Below are 25,669 nucleotides of genomic sequence, written 5' to 3'. Positions count from 1 at the left end.
GACAGCTTAGCCAAAAGCCTGCTGGTCCAATTCATTTTTCATGAAATAAACTCATTTAATTGCTATTTATTTGCTGCAGTGCAAAAGCTGAATGTTAATTAAATCAAAGCAGTGATTGTCTTTGCTATCTTAAGTCTCTTGGAGATCTGCAGTGTGTGAAACGGTGCAATAATTATTTCATTCCTCTAATCCCAGTGTCAACTCGCGTTGTCTTTCAGATCTCGGCTGGGCTGCCATGATGAGCGAGGAGTGTCCTGTGCCGCTGGGGAGCCTTTCCTTAGCCGGGTCAGGGCAGAGTGAGGAGTACGGCTTGGCGCAGGCTGATGACATCATTGAGGAAGTGGGTCTGGGTGATGACGTCAGTATCGGCAGTGACCTAAGCGCTCTCGTGTTGCCGTTCCCAGAGCTGGCGCCTGTGGTCTTCTTCTGCCTCAAGCAGACCACCTGCCCTCGCAACTGGTGCATCCGTATGGTCTCCAGCCCATATCCTTTCTTCCACTGGTGGAACTGGCCCCCTTTAACCTTTAACCCTTCATCATTCTCGAACCTGAATTATTCACCTGTCCGCGTACCAGCTCCAAGTGCTTTTTCAGTTCAAAAGATGAAGTTCATGCAATGCACTTTACATGTATCTGTGTAAAACACCAGCACTGGCTATCATTAACCTTTGTTCAGTGGTACACCTTTCATGTAGCATCTATTCATGTCCTCATCTGGTGCTTCCGGGTTTTCTTTTTCTGCCTATCCTGCCTGTCACCCAGTTTTTTAGAATCCCAGTTTCTCTCCTTTAATTAAGATATCGTCTGTCTCTGTTTTGTGTTGTTTTGACACATTTGCATCCATCTTGACTCTGACCCGCATCCCATCCACCCTCACTCACTTATCATGTGGATTTGCCACCACATTGATGCAGAAGACATCCCAGAATCTCCTCAAAGTAAGTGTGTTAGGCATGTTTATTCAACTACAACTGCAGTGATCTTGAACAATCGAATGTGTACATTTGTGTGTGTGTGTGTGTGTGTGTGGTTTTACCTTTTGTTTGCTGATTACACCGACAGCGACGGTGAGATTCTTTCACTCCTTTCACGTTAGGGACAGACAAGACCACAATGGGCTGGCTGCCTGTATGTGTGTTTGTGTGTTTGTTTGTTTGTGTGTGTGTGTGTGTGTGTGTTTATACATCGAAGTGCAATATGGCTAGAGCTCTATTAACTCCCACTAGTCGTAGCGCAGGTCTCCAAGGATTGCAATGTCAGTAAAATGTTTGCCAGTCGGTCGGTTCAAACCTCTGAGCTGCCTGGCTTGTCATTCAGCCTTCAGAGGCAACTCGATTCTCAAGTATTTTTACTCACTGCGGTGAAGCTGATAGTATGTGTTTTTAAAAGGTATAATTTACTCTAAATATTTTGTATTCAAATACATCTATAAGTAATAGATGGATGGTGCATAACATTGAACAGTAGAAAATACAAACAAATTCACAATAAAATATAATATGTTGTTGGTATGTGTTGTTGATATTCTGTTCACAGGATTAAGTTTGGCATTAATACACATGGTACATATACTGGTCTGTACAACAGCAACGAGAAACCTAATGAGCACCTTTATGCCAGGGGCTTAAGAAGTATTGCAAACTAATTTTACTTAAAAAAAAAAAAAATCTCACTCATTAGTTTGATTTAATTAGATTTTTTCATGCCTTTTGGATGTTTGTCTTTTAGGAAATCAATTTCGAATTAACTTAAAGTCTAAACGACCAAATAACAGACCAAGAGAGATTATCGTGAAATAAGAAAAGAAATAATGAATGATGGAAGTTAGGGGATAGGTTGTGCGAAATAAAATCAACAAAGTCTGAATACAGGCACATTTTAATCGACAGAAAATCAGAGAAGCATTGAGGCAACAACTCAGGAAATGCCTTGTAAGACTTTATTCAACCCGGACATTTACAGCAAGCCTTGGAGGATAGAGGATAGTCGGCAGTCAGACAGACAAAACTGGACATTTCAGACTCCATCTTTGATGTTCGGAGGGAAAGAGGTTTCAGAAAGATGCTTGATAATGGCTGAGATGTGCTGCTCTCAGTTGGCTGCAAGCCACGGGGTAAAAACACCCTGCACACACTCCAAATCTTACTTCACATCGCCCGAGTTTCTATTGCGGCTCACCGGTTGTTGGACACCCATGGTGCAGTGTGTGAGAGAAATATAAAATGAGTGTGAGAAAGGTGAAAAAGAGCTTCCTGCGAAGGTTGTTATTGTCTCGAAATGAGGTGATTTTCCTCTCGAGGAATCAGCTGGAGAGCAAAGAAAACACAAACGCACACACACTTCGGTCACCGTGATGGTTAGTGAGCTGTTACTTTTGCCTACTGTGACTGTGTTAGTTTAGACCGTTTTAAAGCTGGCTGAAGTGTGTGTGTGTGTGTGTGTGTGTGTGTGTGTGTGTGTGTGTGTGTGTGTGTGTGTGGGATGGCAGCATATTCACAGGCTTTGTGCCTTTACTTGTGTACGATCTGTGTGTGGGGGACTTAAACTGGAGCAAGAGTTTGATGTTTGGTGCACTGAAACAATGATTTGTACCCGTTTGAGTGTGTGTGTATTGATCGTACCAAAGCAGACATTACTGTATATATATATATATATATATATATATATATATATATATATATATATATATATATATATATATATATATATATATATATATATATATAGATTGCTTATGTACTGACCAGATAGGAGCACAGCACAGTTTTATTTTTGAAGACCTGCATGCTATCATACTGTAGTCAGCCTCTTTTCACTGTCGTCAAATCCTATTTGGCTTTTGCACATTGCTGTGTATTGGGGGGGCAAAAAGATGGTTTTGCAGATCAATAATTCTGCAAGGAGTAGCTGTCAAAGGCCTTCAGTCACACACACACACGCACACACACACACACACACACACACACACACACGCGCACACACACACACACACAATGATGCTCTCCCACGCTAGCCTGCAGCAGTGCACCTGGAGCAGCTCTCCATATTGCACCTAACACACGTCTTCTCCCTCTCCCTGTTGTTCTTCCTCTCCAGAGTGCACGCACACACTCTACACACACCAAGCCACATAAATGGACCCTAATACTTCCCTCAATGTTGTCAAATCCATTTTGTTAATGGATTTTGCCCTCATTTGCCCAATCCGTTAACACTGACAGGAGGTTTATTTTGATATCACGACCATCCTCTTACAACAAAGCAAAGTTGATTTGCCAATCAGTCTTAGTTTATTCCTTATTTCCATTCCTCTGTATCACTTTACCTCCCTCCACTTTGCTTCCCCACTGACTCGTAATCGTCAGATATCTGTAGATATTTGATGTATATTGGCGTCACGTGTTAAATCTGCCCTGCAGAATCATTTTCCTGTTTTCTATAAATTTATGAAGACATTTTCTCTCAATTTAAATAGACGCTCTGCTCTCTGCTCTGCTCCGCCTTTGTACTGACGTGGTGTGGAGAGATACTGTAGCAGCTGTTCCTCCACCCCTGTCAAGACTGATAGCGGATAAGATGTGTGTCCCAATATAGTTCCCCTCACCTTGATAGATTCATTATAAAGCACTACTGCACAAGTGTATCTCTATATATATATATATATATATATATATATATATATATATATATATATATATATATATATATATATATATATAGAGAGAGACACACTTGTCCACCTTCTCAATATTAAAGTTGTTATATATCATATTTTACAGGTGAAATCTGTTAGGGGTCATAGTTTTCACCTGGTCCATCTTTTAGAAAAGACTGTTGCATTGGTTCTTAGTTAAGTGGGGAGGATTGCCTCTCATCAATACTGTTTTTCTGTGGATCAAGATGAGAACATGTCCGGTCACTCATACTCATACTGTACCTCGAATAGAACAGTCGACTGCATTCAGTGAAACCTGACCGGTCAACATCTACTCGTGCTGGAAACATAGAAAGCAGTTCTTCATCAACCTATTGTGTCATGTGGTGACTTGTTTGAAGGTGAAGAATATTTCAGTTTTACAAGTAATATATACAAATGAAAGAGCAACAATCTTCTGAAATTGTTACCAATGTATGTTGAACATTGTGTTTCGTTTGGGACTTCTTCCACTGCTGCACGTTTTTTCTGCACTGTTTGTTTCAGACTCCTAAATTGTCGTTGTAATTGCAAACATTGTACGTTTTTAAGCTGTATTTTCAAAGTGGAAACGCAGGGTAACTACTTGCAGCACACAGCATTTCAGAAAGGAAATGTGCTGGCATGTGTGTGTGAGTTGTTTCGGCAGAGAGCAGTGACTGATGCGTGGCTCTGGGCTCCTTCTTGTTTCTTTCCCCCATCCAAACATTGGGACAATTGCATGAGCTCCTCTGTACTTTCTCGCCACTTCCTCTCTATTTCTTTATTCCCTCTCTAAAATCAGCATCCACTTTCCACTCTCTTTGTCTTGTTTTCCTCTCTTTTTTTTCACCGAAGAGCTTGATGCCAGTGACTGTCCTGTTCTTCACATTCTCTCATCCTCTCCCCGTGTCCTCTGAGTGTCTCCTGTGGTGTTCGAGCAGAGTGACCGGCCTCTGTGGCCCGTGATCCTATCTGGCCCTGACATCTTGTTATCTCCATGGTGACGGATGGCTGAGGCGTTGCCGTGTCTTGATCTTAACTACTGCTGAGGATCTCACACCTGGGACACATCACCTACTCTCGCTCATCTTCCCGCACTCTCTTTCTGCGGTTTTCTTATTGTTTTTTCTTTCTGTCCTTCTGTGTTCTGTGGCTCTAGTTGGAAAAGTTGCTCTGGGACAACATGGTAGATCTTTGTAATTGTGTTTTGCGATGACACCGGCTGTGAGGCGTGTCACTTGATGTTGAATGTTTGTTCCGCTTGTTCTTGACGGATGTTTTGTTGAAGAAAATCAAAAGCCTTTCTTTTATCTCATGCTTGTTCTCCTGTCTGTTTTTTTGTCATTTCTTTGTTTTTGCTTTCTGTTTTGTCCTAACACACAAATGCTATCACTCCTTTCTACTCATGCATCAGTTCCCCCTTCCTTACGATGTTGTCGCTTCCCAAGCTTCCATTTATGCCTTCCTCTTGTGCAGTAATGCGAGTGTTCCACTTATTTTAATGAGCCTAGGCTTCAAATATGAGCTGTTGTCCTTCTACCCCGGGGAAAGTCTCCTTTTAACAAGAGGTGTTAACATTAATGATGCAAACTTCTGTTTATGATTAATAAAACGCATTGGAATACTGATGCTTATGCTTCCGTAATAAATGCCAAAGCTAAAGTGACTACTAGTACCAATACTGATTCAAATGATCCCCACTGTCGCATCACTCTTTCTCACTTCTTCCTCCCGCCATGCTTCTGTCCTTCCCCCGCCTCCCTCTCTCTCCTCCCTCAGGTCTAGTCCAAACTCTATTAGCCTGTGCTGTCTGAGAGAGGAAGAGGAGATGTGAGGGGACCAGTGGAGATGAAGGGCTTAACGTGACTCTAATGATTACTGTAGTACCAAGCCTCAGTGCATACACACTCTGTGTGACCTCCTCCATAGTAGTTAGGCTACACTGAACATGTGCTTTTTACACGATAGCAGCTTACCGGTCAAGGTAGATACTTAAACAGCAAGAGTATTGCTACATTATGTTGCTCACTCATCTCATCTTCTTTATCCATTTCCTTGTGTGCTAAAGGACGCCAGCATTTCACAGAATGAATGCAATCATTTACCAAGAATCTTTGAATGAAGTTCATGTACTTGTAACATCTTTTGAGGGTAGATTGGACTTCTAGAGTGACATGTGCCTAACCAGCCTTCCCCCCCAAGGATTTTTTGCATAACTGATATGATGTCTCATGGATTTACCACAAACCACTTTACTGTGACTTCTTCACTGACTGCAGTGAGTTTGTGAACAGTCTCACAACCAATCACACAGCCCATCATGGGAATAGTAAATTAAAAACCAACCTGTCTGTGGCTTGGATCCGCTGATTGCTTTTTTTGGTTTGCTAGGTACAGTATGATATGTAGGAAATGTGTTGGTGTGTATCGGCGCTCTAAGCAGCCTAAGCTTTCTTGCAGGTGCCTTATTTCTCGTTTCTAATTTTCTTGCTGTTTAGGCAGCAGCGAATCGGGGTGCATGTTCGTTATTTACGAATGGTACTAACAGTCCCAACAGTCCCACGTGCAGTTAAATCACAGCTATTATTTTACTCTTGATAAGCTACCTTAGCAAGAGTAGATTATCATTTCCATTTTAATAATTGAACTGGATTGAATGCATATTAATTGCAAATAGAAGATAGGCCACAATTCTAACAGCTTTGCAGTAACAGTAGAGGTTAATATGAAGCCATACAGGAATGAAAACGAATCACTTCATTTGTACAGGAGATGGTTCTCTCTACTCTTGTGATTTGTGTTTTTATATGACTACAACTTTTAAAGGTTTATAATAATAGAGCTGAAATACTGTAAGTTTTGAAACTTACTTGGCAAACAGTTAATATACAAACAGTGGTTCCGAACCCTGGCTCCAGATCCTTAATCCGGTCAAGGATCTGGAGCCAGGGTTCGGAACCACTGTTTGTATATTAACTGTTTGCCAAGTAAGGACTTACTGTTTGCCAAGTAAGTCATGGCAAAATTTCAATTCAATAATAACTCTCTTATGAAAATCATTTCCTTCAACTATGTTCAAATTGAACAGTCCAAGAATATAATATCAAACTGGACAAAACTAACTGTATGGCACTGGACACTTAATTCATCAAACAATAATACATTTGATATTAAAGATAAATGTGTAATTTATAGCACATTCCCAGACTAGTCTATTCAGCATGGACGGTAAAAAAGTAAATTCACATGTACAACATTATAAGACTAGTTGCTAGGATATATCAGCACCGTTGGAAAGCAGTTGCGATTCTTTATGGAGATTATAACTACACATAACATATGAAGCATTGCTAGACTCATCGATCTGGACGGAAACTAATTATCTTACAGCACTAGATACTGAACTGATATGAAAATCAACAATTTCGCAGTTGCCATGAAGTGATTACAACCAATTGTAACATAAATATTGTTTTTGCTTTTTATAATTGTTCAGTTATTTAAATGCAATTGTACTTACAATTGCTGAGGAATTAGCCTCAAACTAATATATTGCACCATATTTAGGTGCATGAATGTCAATGTCACTGTTCAGGGGGTATCATTTCCATCTGAATGTCTGCAGTAACTCCGCACAAAGGTACGGTCATCGGGCACATTCATCTTCCAACTGCTACTGCTCACATATGCAGCTGCAGAGTGCTGTACATGGAAGTCCCAACTGAAAGCACTTGCACCTCCCATGGCTACTTTCATTGTCAGTGCTTCTCTTAACTTGCCCCCCCCCCCCGTGTTCCGGTTCAGTTCACCCGGTGACTCGTTAACGTTAAACCCGAACACCTGCGGAGGTTGTTTGTTTGAACTCAAAGTAGAATGAAAGGCCGAGATACTGATGAGATGACGAGGTCAGAGAGCTTCAGGGAGAGGAGGCTGGTTGTGTAGCCCAGCTTGACGCAGGGCTGAGCTGTGGGTGGAGTTGGGCCTGGATAAAGGTGGAGGTCTAAACAGACGTGAGTACAGCTTCCTACTGTCACAGTGTTTTAAATACATTGATAAGGCAGGGTATGTTAAATGCAGCCTCTGCTCCAAGGAGATGAACTACAACAACAAGGGCTCACATGTCCTCTCATCACACTGTTCACACTGTTCACTGTAATGACCACAGCCAGTGTACGAATACCTTTGGCAGCGTCTGTGTGCGCGTGCATCAATCCATGTGTACAATTGTGCTTCAGTGTGTGTGCTTGCACATTATCACGATCAACCACTGTTGGATTATGGATTATGTAGACACGGTTTTTGAATCACAGCCATAATTGGGTTATGTGTGATTTCAATGTCTTCAATGTCACATTTTTAGAAGGGAATTGCATTCGGATGGCTGCCTGACACTATCCTCCTTACTCTTTGGCACTGTGTTATGCTATATATGCTATACTCTATATTGCAGCAATTCTTTAGACAGCAGCGCCTATTTGTCTGAGCTCAGTAGCAGCAGGGCAGATTGCTTTTGGATATAACACGCAGATAAATGTCAGAGGTGCACAAACACATGCTCACGCTCACACACACAAATGGCTAGCACGCACACTCGAACCAGTACGTTTCTCTCTCTCTCTTATTTTTCACCATCACATTCTTGCGTCTTTGTTTTTAACTTATAAAAGTGTCATGTCTTCCGTTTTTATGTCAGCTCATCTCAGAAGTATTGCTTTACACAAACTGGGACTCTTGAGAGAATTGAATAAGTAATTTAATGGCTCCATCACCACTAACTGCAGGGTACATTTTATCCAAGTGAGGAGTGCTTTGTAGTTTGCTATTTCTCATCAATTATCCACAGAGGACTATATCAATTGTGTGAGTCATTCTGCACTGTCTGTTCTTCGCTTCCGACCTCCCAAAAACTCTCCTCAACAGACTTGAAATACAGTTTTCTTCAAAGATATATGTAGAAAGTGAGCAGTGAGCACATTAATGACCGTGAAATGAGGCGATTATGACTGCCTCGTCAAGAGTGGAGCAGAGTGGTGATTTAGGAGATGTCTGTATATGTGCGCCACACGAATTGTGCTTTTTGTCTCGGTGCTGGAATGTTGGAAAAAAAGCTGTTCGGACATTGTTCTATATGCGAAGGTGGCAGTTAACTCATTCATCTGTATATCTGTGACTTTGTGAAACAGAAGGCGTGAGACGGAGTTGAAAATTAGCTGTCTTGCACCAACAACTAAAATACGAATTACACATGTGCAGGTGTTTATAGCAGGTACAGACAAGAATTAACAGCACTGATTGCTAAATTGCAAATACTTCAAAAAAAATAAACATTCTGGAAATTCAAAGTTTTTATGGTTAAAATGATGCAAGATATTTCTAATTGCAATATGGAAATAAAGTGGTGACAGGCCAGCGCTTAGCCTCAAGTAAAAGATGGTTCACGTCTGGCAGTATAATATGTAATAAGTACTCTGACTTGTATCCTGCTTATTTTGCTCCTTCAGAGCAGAGGGCCAACTCTCTGTGGCATCGTCCTTAATACAGGGGGATTTAAACAAAAGCTTACATTTTAGTAGTTTGAATGTAAATCCTGTGGTTATTACCAGAGGCAGCTGTAAAGAAAGCTACAGATAAGCAAAGCAATAATTATTCGACTCCAAATGTTCTTGTCTCGTTACACTTGGAAGCTAAACTGCCAGCAGACAGAATAACTAATAGATCAAATGTGACAGCTCACAGTCTGTACTTACTGTGTGGAATACATTTTGTCCTTTCAGAATACATTCCGCGATGTTTCGCCGATGGCTAATGCCACCAAAACAGCAAACTCTGGTTGCATGCAAATCATCAAGTTTTGGTGATTTGCATGTTTTAAATGTAATTTACGCTTTAGGCTGGTAGGAACATCTGACCTGAAGGTTAGGATACAAACAAGGCAACAGCTCTTCGACACTCAGGTTTTTCACTGAGTGACCAATTATTCATAAATATTTAATCAAAATGGCTATAATTTAATGGTTTGATTCTGCAAACTGTCTGTTTAACTATGGTTTTCTTGTCGGACCATAGCAAGTACTACTTATAATGTAACCAAATAAATCACAACACTTGAATAAGTTATGGGACTTTTGAAAGTGCACAGGCAGCTTCTTCAGACTACTCTAAGTACTTCATGAATGAATGAATGCATTTTATTTATACAGCGCTTTTCACAGACAGTAGAATCACAAAGTGCTAAACAGAGCAGACATTTAAAAGCATAAAAAACACAATGTGACCCTAGGGTCAATAAATTATCTACACAGAGAAAATTAAAAAATTAAATAAAAAATAATAAAAAATTAAATAAAAATGTAAAACATATTTTAAGAGCAGGTCTAGGACATGGGTTTACTTTTACACAAACGCCAGCCTAAACAGGTGGGTTTTGAGCTGGCTTTTAAAAGTATCCACAGTATCTGTGAGGCGCAGAGTTGCAGGCAGAGCATTCCAGAGCCTCGGGGCCACTGCCTCAAAGGCTCGGTCACCACGGCTCGTAAATCGTGTGCGTGGGACTAACAGAAGACCTAGAGCGTTTGACCTGAGAGTGCGGGCGGGTGAATAGGGGCGAAGTAGATCAGCTACATAAGTCGGAGCCTGACCGTGAAGTGCTCTGTAAGTGATGGTGAGAATTTTGAAGTGTATCCGAGATGCTACAGGAAGCCAGTGGAGAGATCGGAGTACGGGGGTGATGTGAGACCGTCGATTTGTCCTGGTGAGTAATCTGGCGGCAGCATTTTGGATGACCTGCAGACGGTTAAGAGCAGATACACTGAGTGATGTGAAAAGTGAGTTGCAGTAGTCAATGCGTGAAGAGATAAATGTGTGTATGATCATTTCTAATTCAGGTGTTGATACTACAGATCTCAGTTTACTGATATTTCTTAGATGGAAGAAAGATGACCTGGACAGCTGCTTAACATGAGGGTCAAACGACATGGATCGATCAAAGAAAATCCCAAGATTGCGCAGGTTGCAATGGGCAGCAGAGGAGAGTGGACTAATAATCTGCCTGATCATGGGGACAAACTCCTCTGGAGCAATAACTAGGACCTCCGTCTTAGAGTCGTTGAGTTGCAGGCAGTTTTCTGCCGTCCAGTCTCTGATGGCATTGACACAGTCCAGGAGCCTAGTTAATGTGAATGCCTCGCTGGGTTTGAATGACAGATGGAGTTGGATGTCGTCTGCATATAAGTGATAGGACACATTATAGCTTTTTATGATCGGTCCCAAAGGTAACAGATAAAGGGAAAATAACAGAGGCCCCAGAACCGAGCCCTGCGGTACACCACAAGACAGTGGAGAGGTAACAGACACAAAATCACCCACAGAGACATTGAAACTTCTGTCATTGAGGTAAGATGTAAACCAGTCTAACGCTATGCCAGTTATGCCCACCCAATCACGTAGCCTCTTAATCAGGATGTCATGGTCTACAGTGTCAAATGCAGAACTGAGGTCCAGAAGAACTAACACAGAGCAGTCACCTGCATCAGCACACATGAGAATGTCATTTGAAACCCTCAGGAGAGCGGTTTCAGTAGAGTGTTGCTTACGAAACCCAGACTGGAACTTGTCATACATGTTGTGCCTCTCCAGTGCAGCAGTAAGTTGTTTGGCCACTACTTTCTCTAAAATTTTGGACAAGAAAGGCAGTTTTGATATGGGCCTGTAGTTCATGGGCAAAGCTGGATCTAACTTTGGTTTCTTTAATATGGGCTGGATAGTGGCATGTTTGAAATAGGAAGGGACAATTCCTGTAGATAATGAGGTATTGACAATAGATGTTACTGCAGGGCCAATAGTTAGCAGAAGTTTCTTAAATAGAGAGGATGGAATTATATCCAGAGGGCAAGATGATGGCTTTGTTTTGTTAATTAAGTCCATCAGGTCTTGAAGGCTGATAGGCTGGAAAGAGTCCAGAACAGCAGGGGATTGCGAGGAGCTACAAGTAGATGAACAGATCCCAGGCTGAATGCCAGACCTAATACCTGTTACCTTATCAATAAAATAGATAAGGAATTTGTTGCAATCATCAACAGAATAGCATGGTAAAGTGGAGACAGACGGTGAAACAATTCCTTTAATTGTGTCAAACAGAATCTTGGGATTTCTCTTTGAAGAAGAGATTAGGTTGGCAAAGTAAGCAGTTCTAGCTTCCTTTACTCCAGTATTAAAAGAAACTCTGAGGTCTTTGACATAGGATTCTGTGCTCCCCAAGTGGCAGGAAAACTGATTCTTCCAGACCACGGCGAGACCTCCACCGCGGCCTGTCAGACTGGAGTACACGCCTGGAGTACACGCCTGGAGCCAGGTGTGGAGGCTGAGGACTCTGCTGAACCGCTGTGATCCACGGCCGAGTGTTGGACTTGGACCACTGATAAAAACAGACATGAATCTGGCTCTGCCATTGACTATGGAGGAAAGACAGCGAGGTTGTGTCAAAGAACACAACGTTTAGTAAAGAAGAACAAATGGCTATTATGAACCCTGGCAACGCTTCCAGTCCAATTTTGTAGGACGTGTGAGGAAAGCGTGAGTCACTAGGGGATGTTTATTAGCATTCTGCTTTTCGATAGATCTTCAGTATGTTTCAGCATGAACCATTTGCCCACTTGCTGTGCGAGCTTTGAGGTCTACCCTTTGGTAATGATGAGTGCATTAGCAAACCGGGAAAACTCATTACAATATCAAGGAGACCTGCAGATCACATGCCCTTTTAGTGCCTTTGAGTAGAGTCTGTGTCTTTGTGTCCTGGCTATGTGAGGCATGAACATCACGTTACCAATTCATGCGTCACAATTTTGCCAAGCTCAGATGACCCTCCCCCTCCCCCCCCCCATTGTTCGATGTAAAGTCATGACAACTTTGCAGCACCTTTTTAATAGTCAAACGGCATTGTGAAGAGAGTTCCCCTCACTGGAGCCTCTGTGGCTCATGGACTTTCACTGCATCGGTGCACACAAAATGCCAGGGTGCGGTTTGCATAAAGTAGTGCGTGAGTTAGGTGCCCTCACCCAACTTCACAAGAAATGAATGACAAACTGCCCACAATACCTCAATGGTTGTGATATAAGATTGCCATTCAAGGTCTCTCATTTCCTCTGAAGAAGAGAGAGCAGGAGGCTTATGGCCAGGCCGGTGTTCACCTGAGAGAGATCAAAGCGAGTCTTACATGGGTTGACAGGTGGAGGAATTCCATTTCTTCAAAGCACTCTGATATTAGAATGTGGCATCCTTTCAAGACTGCCTAATAGTTGGAGAGAGGTCTAAGATGAGCATGCAAGTCAGGGAGTTTTTTCTTTCTTTCTTGAGAAGCCCCATTGTGTCAATCTAATATGACATGATTAAGAAGCTTTTATATAATTTCTCTCTTGGCATTCAACATTTCCCCTTTTGAGTTTAAGCTCTGCTCAGTTCATTTGATTAAGAATCAAGGAAAGCGGGACCCATTGAGATATTGAATTACGTTTTCTGCTGCGTGTTTGCGGCACGTCACATGGGCACTGAGTCAACTCTACATCCCCAGATATCAGAGTTGGCCTATGAGCAGGGCGGATGCGTAATTCACTGCAAACACATGTGACACACTGAAAACGAAGGATATGAGAGTAGATGAGCAGAGAAAGATAAAAGGGAGGGAGAGAGAGAGGGACGGAGCCGGCGGATAAGAAACGGTAATTATTGCGCAGATAGAGAGGGATGGAAAGTCAGTGAGCGGCACAAAAGCGAAACACTGAGTGAAGGACAAGCTTGTAACTTCTCTGTGAAAGACAGATGGAAGAGAAAAGATGGAGACAAAAGAGACGGACGACAGCCCTCGGAGAGGCGGCAGAGAGAGAAGGGGAAGAACGGAGAGATTGCTAGTTAGCACTTTTCTAGAAAAGGCAGAGTGTGAGAGGGAGACAGAGTGAAGCAGGAAGAAAAAGGGAGATAGTTAGCACAGTGGCAGAGTGAACTTTTGCCCAGTGCCTGTCAGCACAGAGGACGGCAGAGGATGGGTGTAGTGTGTCTGTGTGTACGTATGTGTGTGTGTGTGTGTGCGCATCATTTGCGTATTTCAGTGCAGATAAAAACGTGTTTCCACTGCCCCAAAGGCGGCAATACAATCAGTGAGTACAGGTTTGAAATAAGGCTGTTTAGTCTACACATAATAAATATGTAAATATCAGTTTTGCCATTGTCTGCCCTTCACAAAAGAACAACCCCATTTACTGATTATACCAAATATAACATTTTTTCTCTACTTTTTAATACCATTTTCCTCTACGAATCCACCTTGGAAGGTGGATTTATCCATAACGCACACTTTCATCACTCACCTCGGCCATTTTTTTGACTTCTGTCCGGTGACCCTTACTCTCCTCTGGGAGTAATCCTCCGTTGGCTCGGGAAGGGGAGAGGGAGAGAGAGGATGGAAAAAAAGTGGAAGGGGGTGACAGGGAGGGGGAGAAGAAACGAAACAAAGAGGGCAGAGCTTAAGATACAGGGAGTGTCAGACAGAAAAAGGCCATGAAGAGAGAGAAGAAAAGGTTAGTTAGTGACCGCTAGGGACCAGCTGAAATGGCCCTGCTTTGTCACTGTCTCGCGCGCACACACACACACACACACACACACACACACACACACACACACACACACACATACAACTCTCCCTCGCTCTTCTCACTCTCATGTATACACATAATCCTTGCTGTCAGATATATGTTACACACATATGGATCATACTCAGCCTAAATCCTTCTCCAGTGTTTTGGCTAGTGTGTGTGTGTGTGTGTGTGTGTGTGTGTGTGTGTGTGTGTGTGTGTGTGTGTGTGTGTGTGTGTGTGTGTGTGTGTGTGTGTGTGTGTGTGTGTGTGTGTGTGTGTGTGTGTGTGTGTGTGTGTGTGTTACTGTGTGGGTGGCATCTGTCAGGGCCAATGCTAAAACCCTTCCTCTGGCCAATGATAAAAGCTTAACGCTTCTCTGTGTGTGTGTGTGTGTGTGTGTGTGTGTGTGTGTGTGTGTGTGTGTGTGTATTACCACCCCTGTTTGGACATTAGTTGACGGCTGGTATCTGCAGCTCAAATGAGCCTTGGGGCTTAGGTCATTAAAGACCAGCTTTATACTTATACTAACGCACACGTACACACACACTCCCAAAGTCGCTGAGTTGGTAGGTTTCTTCTAAAACTCTGTAGACTGTCGTGTAACTGAATCAGCGCCTGAGTCACTGATATAACAGCAACACGCTCAAGTGATATCAGCTCAGAGAGGGACACGGGAGAGGAAGCGATTGAAACAAAGGAAAGAATGAGAGGAGGTAGGAGTAATAAATGAGGAGATGTGGTAACACAATAGCTAAGTGATGCCGCCAGGATAGAGGAAAAGAGAAAATACAGTTTTACATGCTTTTCATTTGGGTTGATGGAGTCAAAAAAGTGAAACAAATCTTGAGAGGTAGTCCCTTTTGGAAGCCAGCGGGGAATTGTGTCTCGGTACCAGAGTCCCCTACTGCCAGGGAATCTCTTTAGGAAACGAGGACAGTACTAGAGATGGCGGGAATCTCGACACATGTTCGACTCTCTTGGTGAAAGTCCTCCTGGGAATGTGTGTGAGAGTGGACACATGGCATTTTACACCCTCGCCAGGCCTACAGAGGAGTTGGCAGCAGCAGCGACCATAACACAAAGGACAAGCTGTGAACTACTTAACTTGGGTAGAAAAAAACAAACGCAAAATAAATGGATGAATGAATAAGGTCATGATGACTGACTGAATTTATTGGTGCAAGGAACTGTTGGACTTGGCCTCTAAGTTGCCCTTATATTATGAAAAGAAAACCGTTGGTCCAGTGGGCTCACCCCTGCCCTGACATCTTACCCTCTGGCTCCTATTAATGTCAGCTGTGTGCGGTTGAGTGTGTGTGTACTGTGTGTGCGTGCTGTACACATGGTTTGCACAAACCAGCTTACATCCCTCCAAAAATACTTTTTAGGCAATCACAAACTGTGCACACATTTTCTTTGTCCTTCAACTAAGACCACATACACTGTATGATATAAACCTACACTTTTTCAAACAACCTGCTGTTTTCAAGGAATGACCAGTGTGCTATTTCTCTCACAAAAGGGACTTGACAGCACAATGCTGTACAATTTAGTCTCCTGGCAGCGAGCGAGGGAGCGAGAGAGAGAGTGATAAATAGAGAGAGAGAGAGAGAGAGAGAGAGAGGAGAGAGAGAGAGAGAGAGAGGAGAGAGAGAGGAGAGAGAGAGAAGGTGAGATTGTGTCCTTTTGGCCATTTTCCCAGTCAAACGAGTGTGAGAGGAGGGCAAAGGCAGCCAGGGCCCTCAGAGAGCCGAGCACTGTTTCAACAATGTTATCACAATACATTTGTATGCACTCCATCTGTTTCAATTACACATTCTCCAACTCCCGCTCCTCATCCCTCACCCTGTTTCGTTATTTTTCTCTTTCTGTATGTCACAATTAACATAGACTGTTTATTGGTATAATACACAGAAATTTCCTTTAAAAAAATAAATAAATCAGGAGACTGAGACAAAAACATTCCCTCTGAATCATCACTTATGACCCACTGGGTATGTGGGCATCAGCAAAGAGCCTTAGGGCCCCACATGGGGGTGTAACTCTCAGCCAATTACAGCGCGCAGGGTGTGCAGCTAGTTTCGGTCATCACATGCCGCCGCTTTGTCACGCATGTCCCCCTTTAGCTCTGTCAAATACAAAGAGGCCATTTTTTGACGTAGAACAGGGTTGTTACATCTCTGAGTGTTTCTGTGCTGCAGTTTCCCCCCCTGCTCTTCTCTCTTTCCTCTGAGTGCAGAGCGCCTGCTGCGTCGCACACCGAGCAGAGCCAACAGGACGAAGCCTGCCCTTCGGTGCGTTCGTTCAAAATCCGGCAATGAGGCACCGTCGAAACTTTGAAGCTTTGAAACGTAACTGCCGTGAAACGATCACAAAGTAACGTTTTCTTTTTTTGACTCTCGGAATTTGTTAATTTACAGATTCTGGTGACCATCAGGGGCGCCTCTTCTGGATGCAAAAATAAGTCTGATTGTATAGATGAAGTAGAGAGGTTTGGATGATGAATTTAAAGCTACACAACCAAATAAGGAAAGATTAGAAGTATTGTTTTCCCCCCCAAGATAACATGCTTCTACTAATGCCACTGTTGCATCTCCTCGCTTGTTCTACCTACATTTAATTTAATTGCGCGTGCATTGTAAAGCAAGTATGAGCGATTGCTTTTTTATTCCTTGGAGTCTGTGTGCATGTCGGCTCCTTTGTCCTCGTGTCCGAGCATATTGTGCTTACCCATACCTGAGCTTGCCAGCCTGCAGAGATGCGATTCCACAGGGTGCAGTCACTGTCAGTGCCTGTTAATATCAAATGGCACCAGTTGAGCTGCAGTGACTGACCTTGGTTATGCTTTGGCTAACCAGTGAGCTAATGCAGGCAGCGTTAAAATGCCATCTTTTCTGCAGCTTCTTGCCGTTGCTTTTTGTTTTTATGTAATTTCATAACTGATTTGTAAGTCGGAAATCGGAAGAGGGACCAAGTGTGCACGTCCAGTTAAAGATACTCAGGTTCCAAAAAACGTAGAAAATATAAATCATGTGACAACCACGTGATACTTGAGCCTCGATATTTACTTTAGCTATGCGTGTATATGTGCTATTTAGTTGATCCTTAAACCAAGTTATAAACAGGACTCCCCAGGCTTGCCTCTGCACCAAATAATTACACAGACAGAGAGAAACTAAAATGCCTGAGAGAAGAAGAGACAAAAAGATATATATAGCAACACCATGACCGAAATTGCTCCTATATTTAAACAATTGGAATTATGAGAGAAAGAGAGAAAGTTCTTTTGTGCCATCATCTTCAATTTGGTGTCACGAGTTTCAATGTTTTTTGTGCAACTGTTGCCGTTTTTGGAGTTGGAATGTGAGATTAAAGAGGAACCCTGCTATTTTCATTGAAGTAGTTTCTAAAGGGTGCACACATTTCTTTCACACATTTCTGTCACATCTTACAATTCCTCCATTTTTTCCCGTCGTTCTCAAATCAGACAGATCAATGATGAACAACAATAATGACTGGAATAATTGTTACAGGAGTACTATTTTGTCATTGTTATACGAAAGCACAGCTGTGGAACATACCTCCATTAAAGATTAATAATGATGTCGGCCTATTCCTTCTTTTACAACTTTAACAAATGCACAGAGCAGTTTTCTTCAGCATTTTTCGGTATTGCTGTGCTTCATGATTTGACAACTGCGTACTCACACTAGAGAGCCTCTCGGCACAGACACACTCGCGTACCGATAACTGAACAGCACCTCTGGAGCCGTTGAGGTTTACATGCAAGGTGCCCTTGTACATAACAGGAGAGCTTCTTGCCTCACCTGCTGAATGTTCAGTACCTGCTCCAAGGAGCTCGCTCACAAACTGCCGATGTAAATCTGACAGCACTGTTATCGTAACCGTTACCTAGTCTTAATGTTTGGTAGGTGAACCCGTTGGCGAGGGTTCCGCCCTCTTTTGTTTTATCATTTTGTTTCATTCTGGTGAAGAGACTTGGCAGCGCTGCTCATATTGTGCCCTTCACAAGTAGACTGATAATCAGGCAGATTAAAATGAGCAAATGGGCCATTTGACTTTCATAATGATGGTAATGAAAGTGAGAACAAGTGTCAGTGCCGTGGAGAAGCTTGGAAGCATAACAAATGATAGCTATGAGAGTTGGGAGGGACATACAGTACCCAATGACATTGCTACAGTAAGCTGGGCAAATGAATAATGCAAAGCCAAACATCGGTTTGGCATGTTTTTTGGTTCTTCAGGAAATGCCCCAAAGAGAAAACAAGGCCCATATCTGAACTAGATCGCTACACTGTAGGTATGTCATGTATTGTCAGGTTGGCCTGCACACTTTGGTTTTTACAGAGTCATTATGTTGCAGCCTCTAGTTGAGATCAGCAGTTTATCTTTGTGTGCCTCTTCAGTGCACCTTCTGGCCTAACCAAGCATGAGTAAGTAAATGCAGAGGGGATATGGGGACAACTAGCTTCCGTGTGTGTGTGTGTGTGTGTGCGTGCGTGTGTGTGCATGTGGTGATATGTGAGTTACTGCAAAAAGCAAGATGCTGTTGGAGACAGGTGTGTGTTTGAATCCAAGTGCAATTGTGTGTATTTTGTGGAGTAGTTTAATGGAGGTTTCACTGTGTGAGCATGCGTGTGCGTGTCAGGTAGTAATTAATAAAGACAGGAACATTGGCTCTCCAGCTGTGCTGACATGCCACCAGTCCAAACACACACACACACACACTGGCGATAAAGACCAACTGCATGGCAGCTAGAACTTTCTCAGCCAGTTAAAAAGTACACTTGGACTTCATTTAACCAGCCAAGCTTGTCCTAATTTTGTACAAGCTCCACCTGAAGGTAGCAACACACAAGAGGGGGCTATGCATTATTGAGCCCCTTCTTCTACTTCATTTCAGTCTTGCAGCACATGTGGATTAATATTGTAGTCGTCTGATAAAGACAAAATAATGAAGGACTGGAGTCGAGCGGTTGAGAGGACAGGGTACGTCGATCCGGAGGCCTTTGGTGAAGTACTTTACTCTCCCTCTGAGCCCTTCACTGAAAACAAAGTTCGAAACAAAGTTAACTTGCAAACAAATGACAAAGGCAAGTCAGGGCAAAAGCACTTAGTGGGACGTGACCTCGCAGGCTTCGGTACGCCCTGGGAACTAACCACTGGACCTGCAGTGTTTGTTATACGCTCGCTGCAACAGCAATCAGAATTTTCTGAAGTGAACCAACTGAAAAAAATAATTATGGTTTATGGTGATCCAAGTGATGAGCGCCTGCACTTCTGCTTTCCACAGATCAAATGTTGTCATGTTGAACAATCTTTGTTTAACTTACCATTTTTAATATTTCCTGTTTGGGGTTGTTTTTAGTTAATTTTAGGTATCACAGTCTGTATAACACAGGTAAACTTGACTGGGTTTGTGTTTATTTTAACAAATCTTTCTCTCGATTTAAACTGGGTACATGATAAAAAAACGAAAAGGTATTCATGATTTTGTTTCTTTGCAGACAGAGTATAGAGTATAGATGGCAGGATCACAGTCAAGTCACCACTCCCATAACAGGAGAAACAAATGAGAGAGAGATGGCGAGCAGATAAGCAACGTCAAAGCAAACAAGGACAGAGAAAATAGAAAAGATTTGCTCTGTGTGTGCGTGTGCGTGTACGTGTGTTCAATTTGAATTTGTCCTGAACGTCTTATAGTGGCAGTAGTCACTGTTGATAATGACAAACAGTTATTTTCTAACTGAAAAATACTTGAAAGTGGAAGTAAAGTTCATGTCAACTAGAGGGGTTCAGTCTGTCAGTCATGTTGCTGTCACTCTGTATCCCAGGGCCAGCGTGCCTTGTGGCTAATACTTAGGGAGATGGAAAAGACTACTTTGGTGTTTTGGGTCTGGAAAGGAAGAGAGGCTGTTGAGAGAGCAGGAGCTGAGTGGAAGCTGTCACAGCATCTCTGCTGAGCCTGGGGTAAAATGTAGGCCAAAATAGCATTTCTTTCCTTTGGCATCAGATAGACGTCACAGTAGCGTCCGTTGGTTTACAATAAAGCATTCACTAAATGCCACACAGCATTCATGTGTGCGACTTACAGTAGCCATGCAGAAGTGTTTATAAGTGTTGTGGTAGCCATTTAGATGAAACATCGATATTTATATACGATTCTGGTGAAAAAAAAAGTAATAAATAGCTTTGAGGTACATGCACTGTTTCCCCTCTTGAGCACAGCAGCACCAATAACATCTTCCTTTCATTCCCTTACATTATCTAGATGAGTATGATACCAAATTATTGTTAAAACCATGGTTAACAAATCTTAGACGCTGTGGTATAAACATCATACCTAACATCAGCGTGTTAGCGTTGTCATTGTGGCCGTGTTAGCATGCTTAGGTTAGCATTTAGCTAAGTTATTAATGTGTGCTTCTGGTATGATGCCTTGATTGGGCATGTTTCATACATCCTCCTGATTCCAATACTGATTCCAGGACTGAATGATCTCCAGACACTTGAGCATTATTTGATGGCATTGAAGATGTAGAACACAGGATCAAAGGTAAACTGAGCTCTTGTTTGGATGCACAAGGTGCCCGTTAAACTCTGCATATCCCAACACACGTTTAACTCTGTCTCTTAGAAATTATCTTTTTGCTTTTTGTTGGGAAGCTATGTTCCAGTATAAAATTGTGTGATGTCCCATTCCACAATTTTAAAAAGAAGAAGCTATTGAGGTCCACCTCATCACTAACAGGGCATAATACAGAATGGAAAAACATAAACGGAGAAAGAGAAAGACCGTCACCTTTTTGGCCGGAAAATTAGCATCACAAATGGCTGGATCGCAACCTATTAATAATTATTTTTGTTCTTTGTGTCTCTCTCCCTCTGTCTGACTCACTCACTCACTCTCCCACTCTGTGTCACCTCATTCATACCGTGCTACTCTCGGCTTGTTTGTTCATCTTTCATGAAACACCTGTGAAGCTCAGGGATCCACTCGCCATGCCTGCAATTAGAGGCGTATACTCAGGGAGCCGAACCAATCGATTGGTAGGAAAGAAAAGATGCTCAGGAAGTTCAGGCTTTACCCATGCGGTTTGAAGAGCAGGCAATCAAGCTTGTGTACGAATGAGGGAGGTGTTTCATACCGTATGTCATGCAGACATGATGGTGTATATACACTACATTATTCCAGTCATTCAGGCTACATTTGTGCTGCCTGGTGAAAGGGATCCACAGCATTTTAACTCAGCAATTATAACACAGTCAATCAATTTACTGAAAAAAAATATTAAAATTTGATTTCATCCCTAAAGGTATGGCAATGCTGCTTTGAAATGTCTAATGTGCATCACAATCAATGTGAAATGGACTTGTAAAAAGAGCAAAACCACAGCTCACAGTGGAATTTTCCTTTAATCGCTGCCACAGCCAAGCCCCTCGTTCTTGTTTCCTTCTCTTACTGAGCCCTGAGCCATTTTTCTCCCTCTGTTTGTAACAAGGGATCATGTCAGCCCATTAGACCCCTGTTGAAATATGGATGAAGAGATGAGAGAGATGAGGGCTTACAGTTCCCTCCCTAAACCAGATCCTCTTCATCCCCATCTCCTCCTTCTGATCTCCGTTATCCTTACTCCCTTCTGTCAGTTCAGAGAGAGTGATGAGGGTGTTGTTTGTGTACTACAGCGGAAAAACTGAAATGTAATATACTTCATGTGTCACACACATTCTCCCCGAAGAGATATCCAATTAATTTGACAATGTGTGGAGTCTGTATGTGCATGTCTGTGCTGTTTTAATTGTCTCCCATCAAGACAACAGCAGAATATAGTCTTTTCTTTCATCAGATGTTGTAAATGAAACAGACTGACACTCCTCTGGTTCGGGTTATTTAATTACATTAGTGTTGTTCTGGTTAGCCTGTTCCATCTCAAGCAAACTGAAAGAACACAGACGAGTAAATGAATCAGAGTTTTCACAACTGAGAGCACAGCTTATGAGACCATATGGGCACATCTTCACAATGACTTGTGTCGCATTATGTGGCCCCTAAGGAGCTCTGTAAGCTAAAAACTTCCCAGAAAGACTGTGTACAAGTCAGATTCACCCAACATTACTGCCATGAGTGTGCTGCTATTTTTCTCTTTTGGTCTCTGTTGCTGGGAAATGGAAAATTATGTAATGTTATGTACTGAGGTACGGATTGACATAGAGGTTTTAAGACGGCACACTTTGTTTCTCAAATCTACCTTGACAAAAGCACTGGAGACCAATTCCACTCCTTCTGTTCTTACCGTTCACAATAAAAGCCCCTGACATGTACAATTTGTAGGGGAGTATTTCACATATTTGTGTTGTTTATTTGTCCCGCCACCGGTGTGTAGAGGAGGATCCAACCCCTGAATTGGGACACAGGCTTTGATTTGATCTGTAAACTCCATTCGTGTCGTACAGTAGACAGTCTAAACAAGTCGAGAACAGACCCACTTTGAATGAGGGGTAAGAGGTAGAGAGAAATGTACATGCTTGTCTCCAGGATTTTGTCACATTCATTTGTGATCCTGATTTACCCATTGGAGAGGCTCTTCGTGTTTGTCCTTTCTCTGAGTGCTGCTAGTGCTAAAGCAAAGATGTGCTTCAGATCTCGAGATATCAGAGATGAGCAGACAACGTCCAGTGCTGCTCCTCTGACATTTCCTCACTGTCCTAGTGGCTGTATGTGGGAAGTTGGAGAGATCGCAGAGCAGATGGCACCACCACATGTGACCAGTCAAGTCACTATTAAAGACCACAAACCAATGGGTGACGTCACGGTGAGTGTCCACTTCTTATATTGTGACATTGTGACGTCATCCATTGCTTTGTGGGCTACAGTTTTGAAGCTTCGAGTTCGACATTTTGGCTGTCGCCATCTTGTTATTTTTGCAACCAGAGGTGACACGAGAGGGTGAAAAGGACATTTTCAAGCAACCAAAATGGTTACAATTAACTTTCATGGACCGAAAACACACTGTGAAAGGGTTAAAGTTTCTAAGACGAAAACACAGACAACTCCCAGACTGGACAGCGCGACCTATCAATAACAAGGTAGCCCCGCCCTAAAGCATACCCTGCTTTATTGTTTTATTGCCATATTGCCATCATTTACGAAATGAACATCATGCTGTATTAAAGAAGACTTGAAACTAGAGATTGAGGCCATGAACTCATGTTTACAATGTTTACTGAGGTAATACATCAAGTGAGAAGTAGAATCATGATCTCATAGACTTCTATTCAATCAGACTTTTTTTTGCAACGAGAGGAGTCTCCCCCTGATGGCCATTAGAAAGAATGCAAGTTTAAGGCACCTGCATATTGACTTCACTTTTCAGAACCAACGGTTGCCGCCTGTTTAAAACTAAAGAGGTTTAAATTGCTCTTGTATTTGGAGGTAGGCATGATCATCAATCGTGTTTCTTGATGATCGACTTTTTTTATTTGTTTGACAAAAGTAAGGTATTTACGTGACTAGAGATAAGAATACAAAGTACAAGAGAATACAAAACAGACAGAAAGACAGATGGCTGGAGGGAGGTTGAGGGCTGGTGAGGATGGTCGCATGTCACATCAGAGTCTGACTAGTCTCTGCGGATGTCAGCAGCAAAGTCCTGTCATCTCTTTGTCTCTCCCTCTCCCTCCTGTTTCCAATACTCTGACCCTGTGTCGAATTCAAACTAATGGCTTGTGAGTACACTGCATGCGCCGCTATCCACCGACCCACCAGACTCTCTAGTCTTTATCCATTTCCCCTTCTCTTCCTACCTTTCTCTATTTTCCCGATAAATGCCTTTTTCAAATTCCTGTGCTCGCTTCTGTTACCAACATCCCGTTTCACCCTTGACTTGCCTCTATACTCTCAGTTTATATTGGTCTCTCTCAGTCTGTCTTCCAGTTTCCTCCTCTCCGTCTCACTGAGCCATGTTGTTCTTTCTCTCTCTCTCTCTCTCTCTCTCTCTCTCTCTCTCTCTCTCTCTCTCTCTCTCTCTCTCTCTCTCTCTCTCTCTCTCCCTCACACACAAGCACAGAAAGTGTTGGCTTATATTTCTCATGGTGTCTGCAATACATTCAGCTTCACTAGTGGCAGCAAGGCACCTGCTGTGCGGAGAAAGACAGATACACAGTCGCACACACCATGAGCTTTCAAACGCTCAAATATGGATCGAAAATGTAATCACCGTCAGACACGGCACATAACTACAAACTTGTGCACAATTACAATCTGTTTTAGCCCACAGGAAAATACCGGCATACAAAAAATGCGTGAATATTGACACACACAGTTTGGGTTGTCTCGTTGGCTGAAGGCAACCCGTCTGCTCCCGTTGCCTTGGTTACAGGCCATAGGTTTGTCTTGGAAGGAGCTCCATGTCAGGCTGTGTGGTCGTCACTGTGTGGCCGTCTGTCTCTCTTTCTTTCTTTCTGCGTTAGCCATACTGTACGTATGTGTGTCTGCATGTGCAACTGAGTGCTTGTGTATCAGGGGGGACTGCTGCGTGTACGTATGTGTGCATCAGTCATGGGGAGAGCACAGCACATTATGAGGCAATTTCACAAGCCTTAAACGAATCAGGAGTGCAATTACCAAATTAGGTTGCAGTTCCTTGGATTCTGTGATGAGTGGTCCACTCCCTTTTGTTACCATTCCATAATTGTTTTTTTCCCCAATCAAAACAGGCAACAATGGCAGACAAATTGTTCATCATTTGTGAGTCTGAACCACCACTGCACCCACATGTTAGATTTGAAGCCTAAAGGTTTAGCACAGCCGGTGCCATGTATTATTCCCAATATCTGCTGCCTCTCTAACAGTCTATTCCCAAGCCTCAATGAGACAGACCTATGCTACATTGATGGAGCTTGCCACTGATTTCACAGACACAGAACCTCTTCACTCATTTCTGCTGACTGCTTTGCTTTAATGCCAGATTCATGTATTTCATTTGTGCCTGCAACTGAATTATTTTAATTTCCTTTGGTGGAAGTGTTCTCTGGGTTTGCCTAACCACAAATCTGGAGAAATTTTCAAAATCAGTCAAACCATTTCACTGTAAAAAATATCTAGTTTTTGGGCACATGGGACTACTGTTTTTGCAATATACTCTATTTTAGGAAAAAGCTTTAGTCCCATATGCCCAACGACTAAATATGGTATGATTAGAAAATGGCTGTATTTCAGAAACAACAAGCAGCACAATCAAGAAGTTGGTATCTGTAAACTAGATATCAAAGATGGGCACACATATGCTGTGAAAAAGAAATAGTTCATACGGAAAACATTTGATTAACACAATGTTAGTGCTTTTCTT

General features: G+C 42.5%; 1 protein-coding gene across 1 annotated transcript in view; it reads left to right on the top strand.

The window, feature by feature from the left end:
- Positions 1–235: 235 nt before the first annotated feature.
- cacna1ia (calcium voltage-gated channel subunit alpha1 Ia) overlaps positions 236–25,669 on the top strand; it is a gene marked incomplete at both ends in the record, with an annotated part of 94,892 nt that continues 69,458 nt past the window's right edge. The window contains one exon of the mRNA XM_079281056.1: positions 236–501. Within this exon, the coding sequence (XP_079137182.1) occupies positions 236–501 (266 nt within the window). The remainder of the gene's footprint in view (positions 502–25,669) is intronic.

The sequence above is a fragment of the Melanostigma gelatinosum genome, assembly GCF_949748355.1.
Source record: "Melanostigma gelatinosum genome assembly, chromosome: 13".
Classification (NCBI taxonomy): Eukaryota; Metazoa; Chordata; class Actinopteri; order Perciformes; family Zoarcidae; genus Melanostigma; species Melanostigma gelatinosum.
Note: the sequence above shows the minus strand (reverse complement) of the source record. Positions and strands in the feature narration are given on the sequence as shown.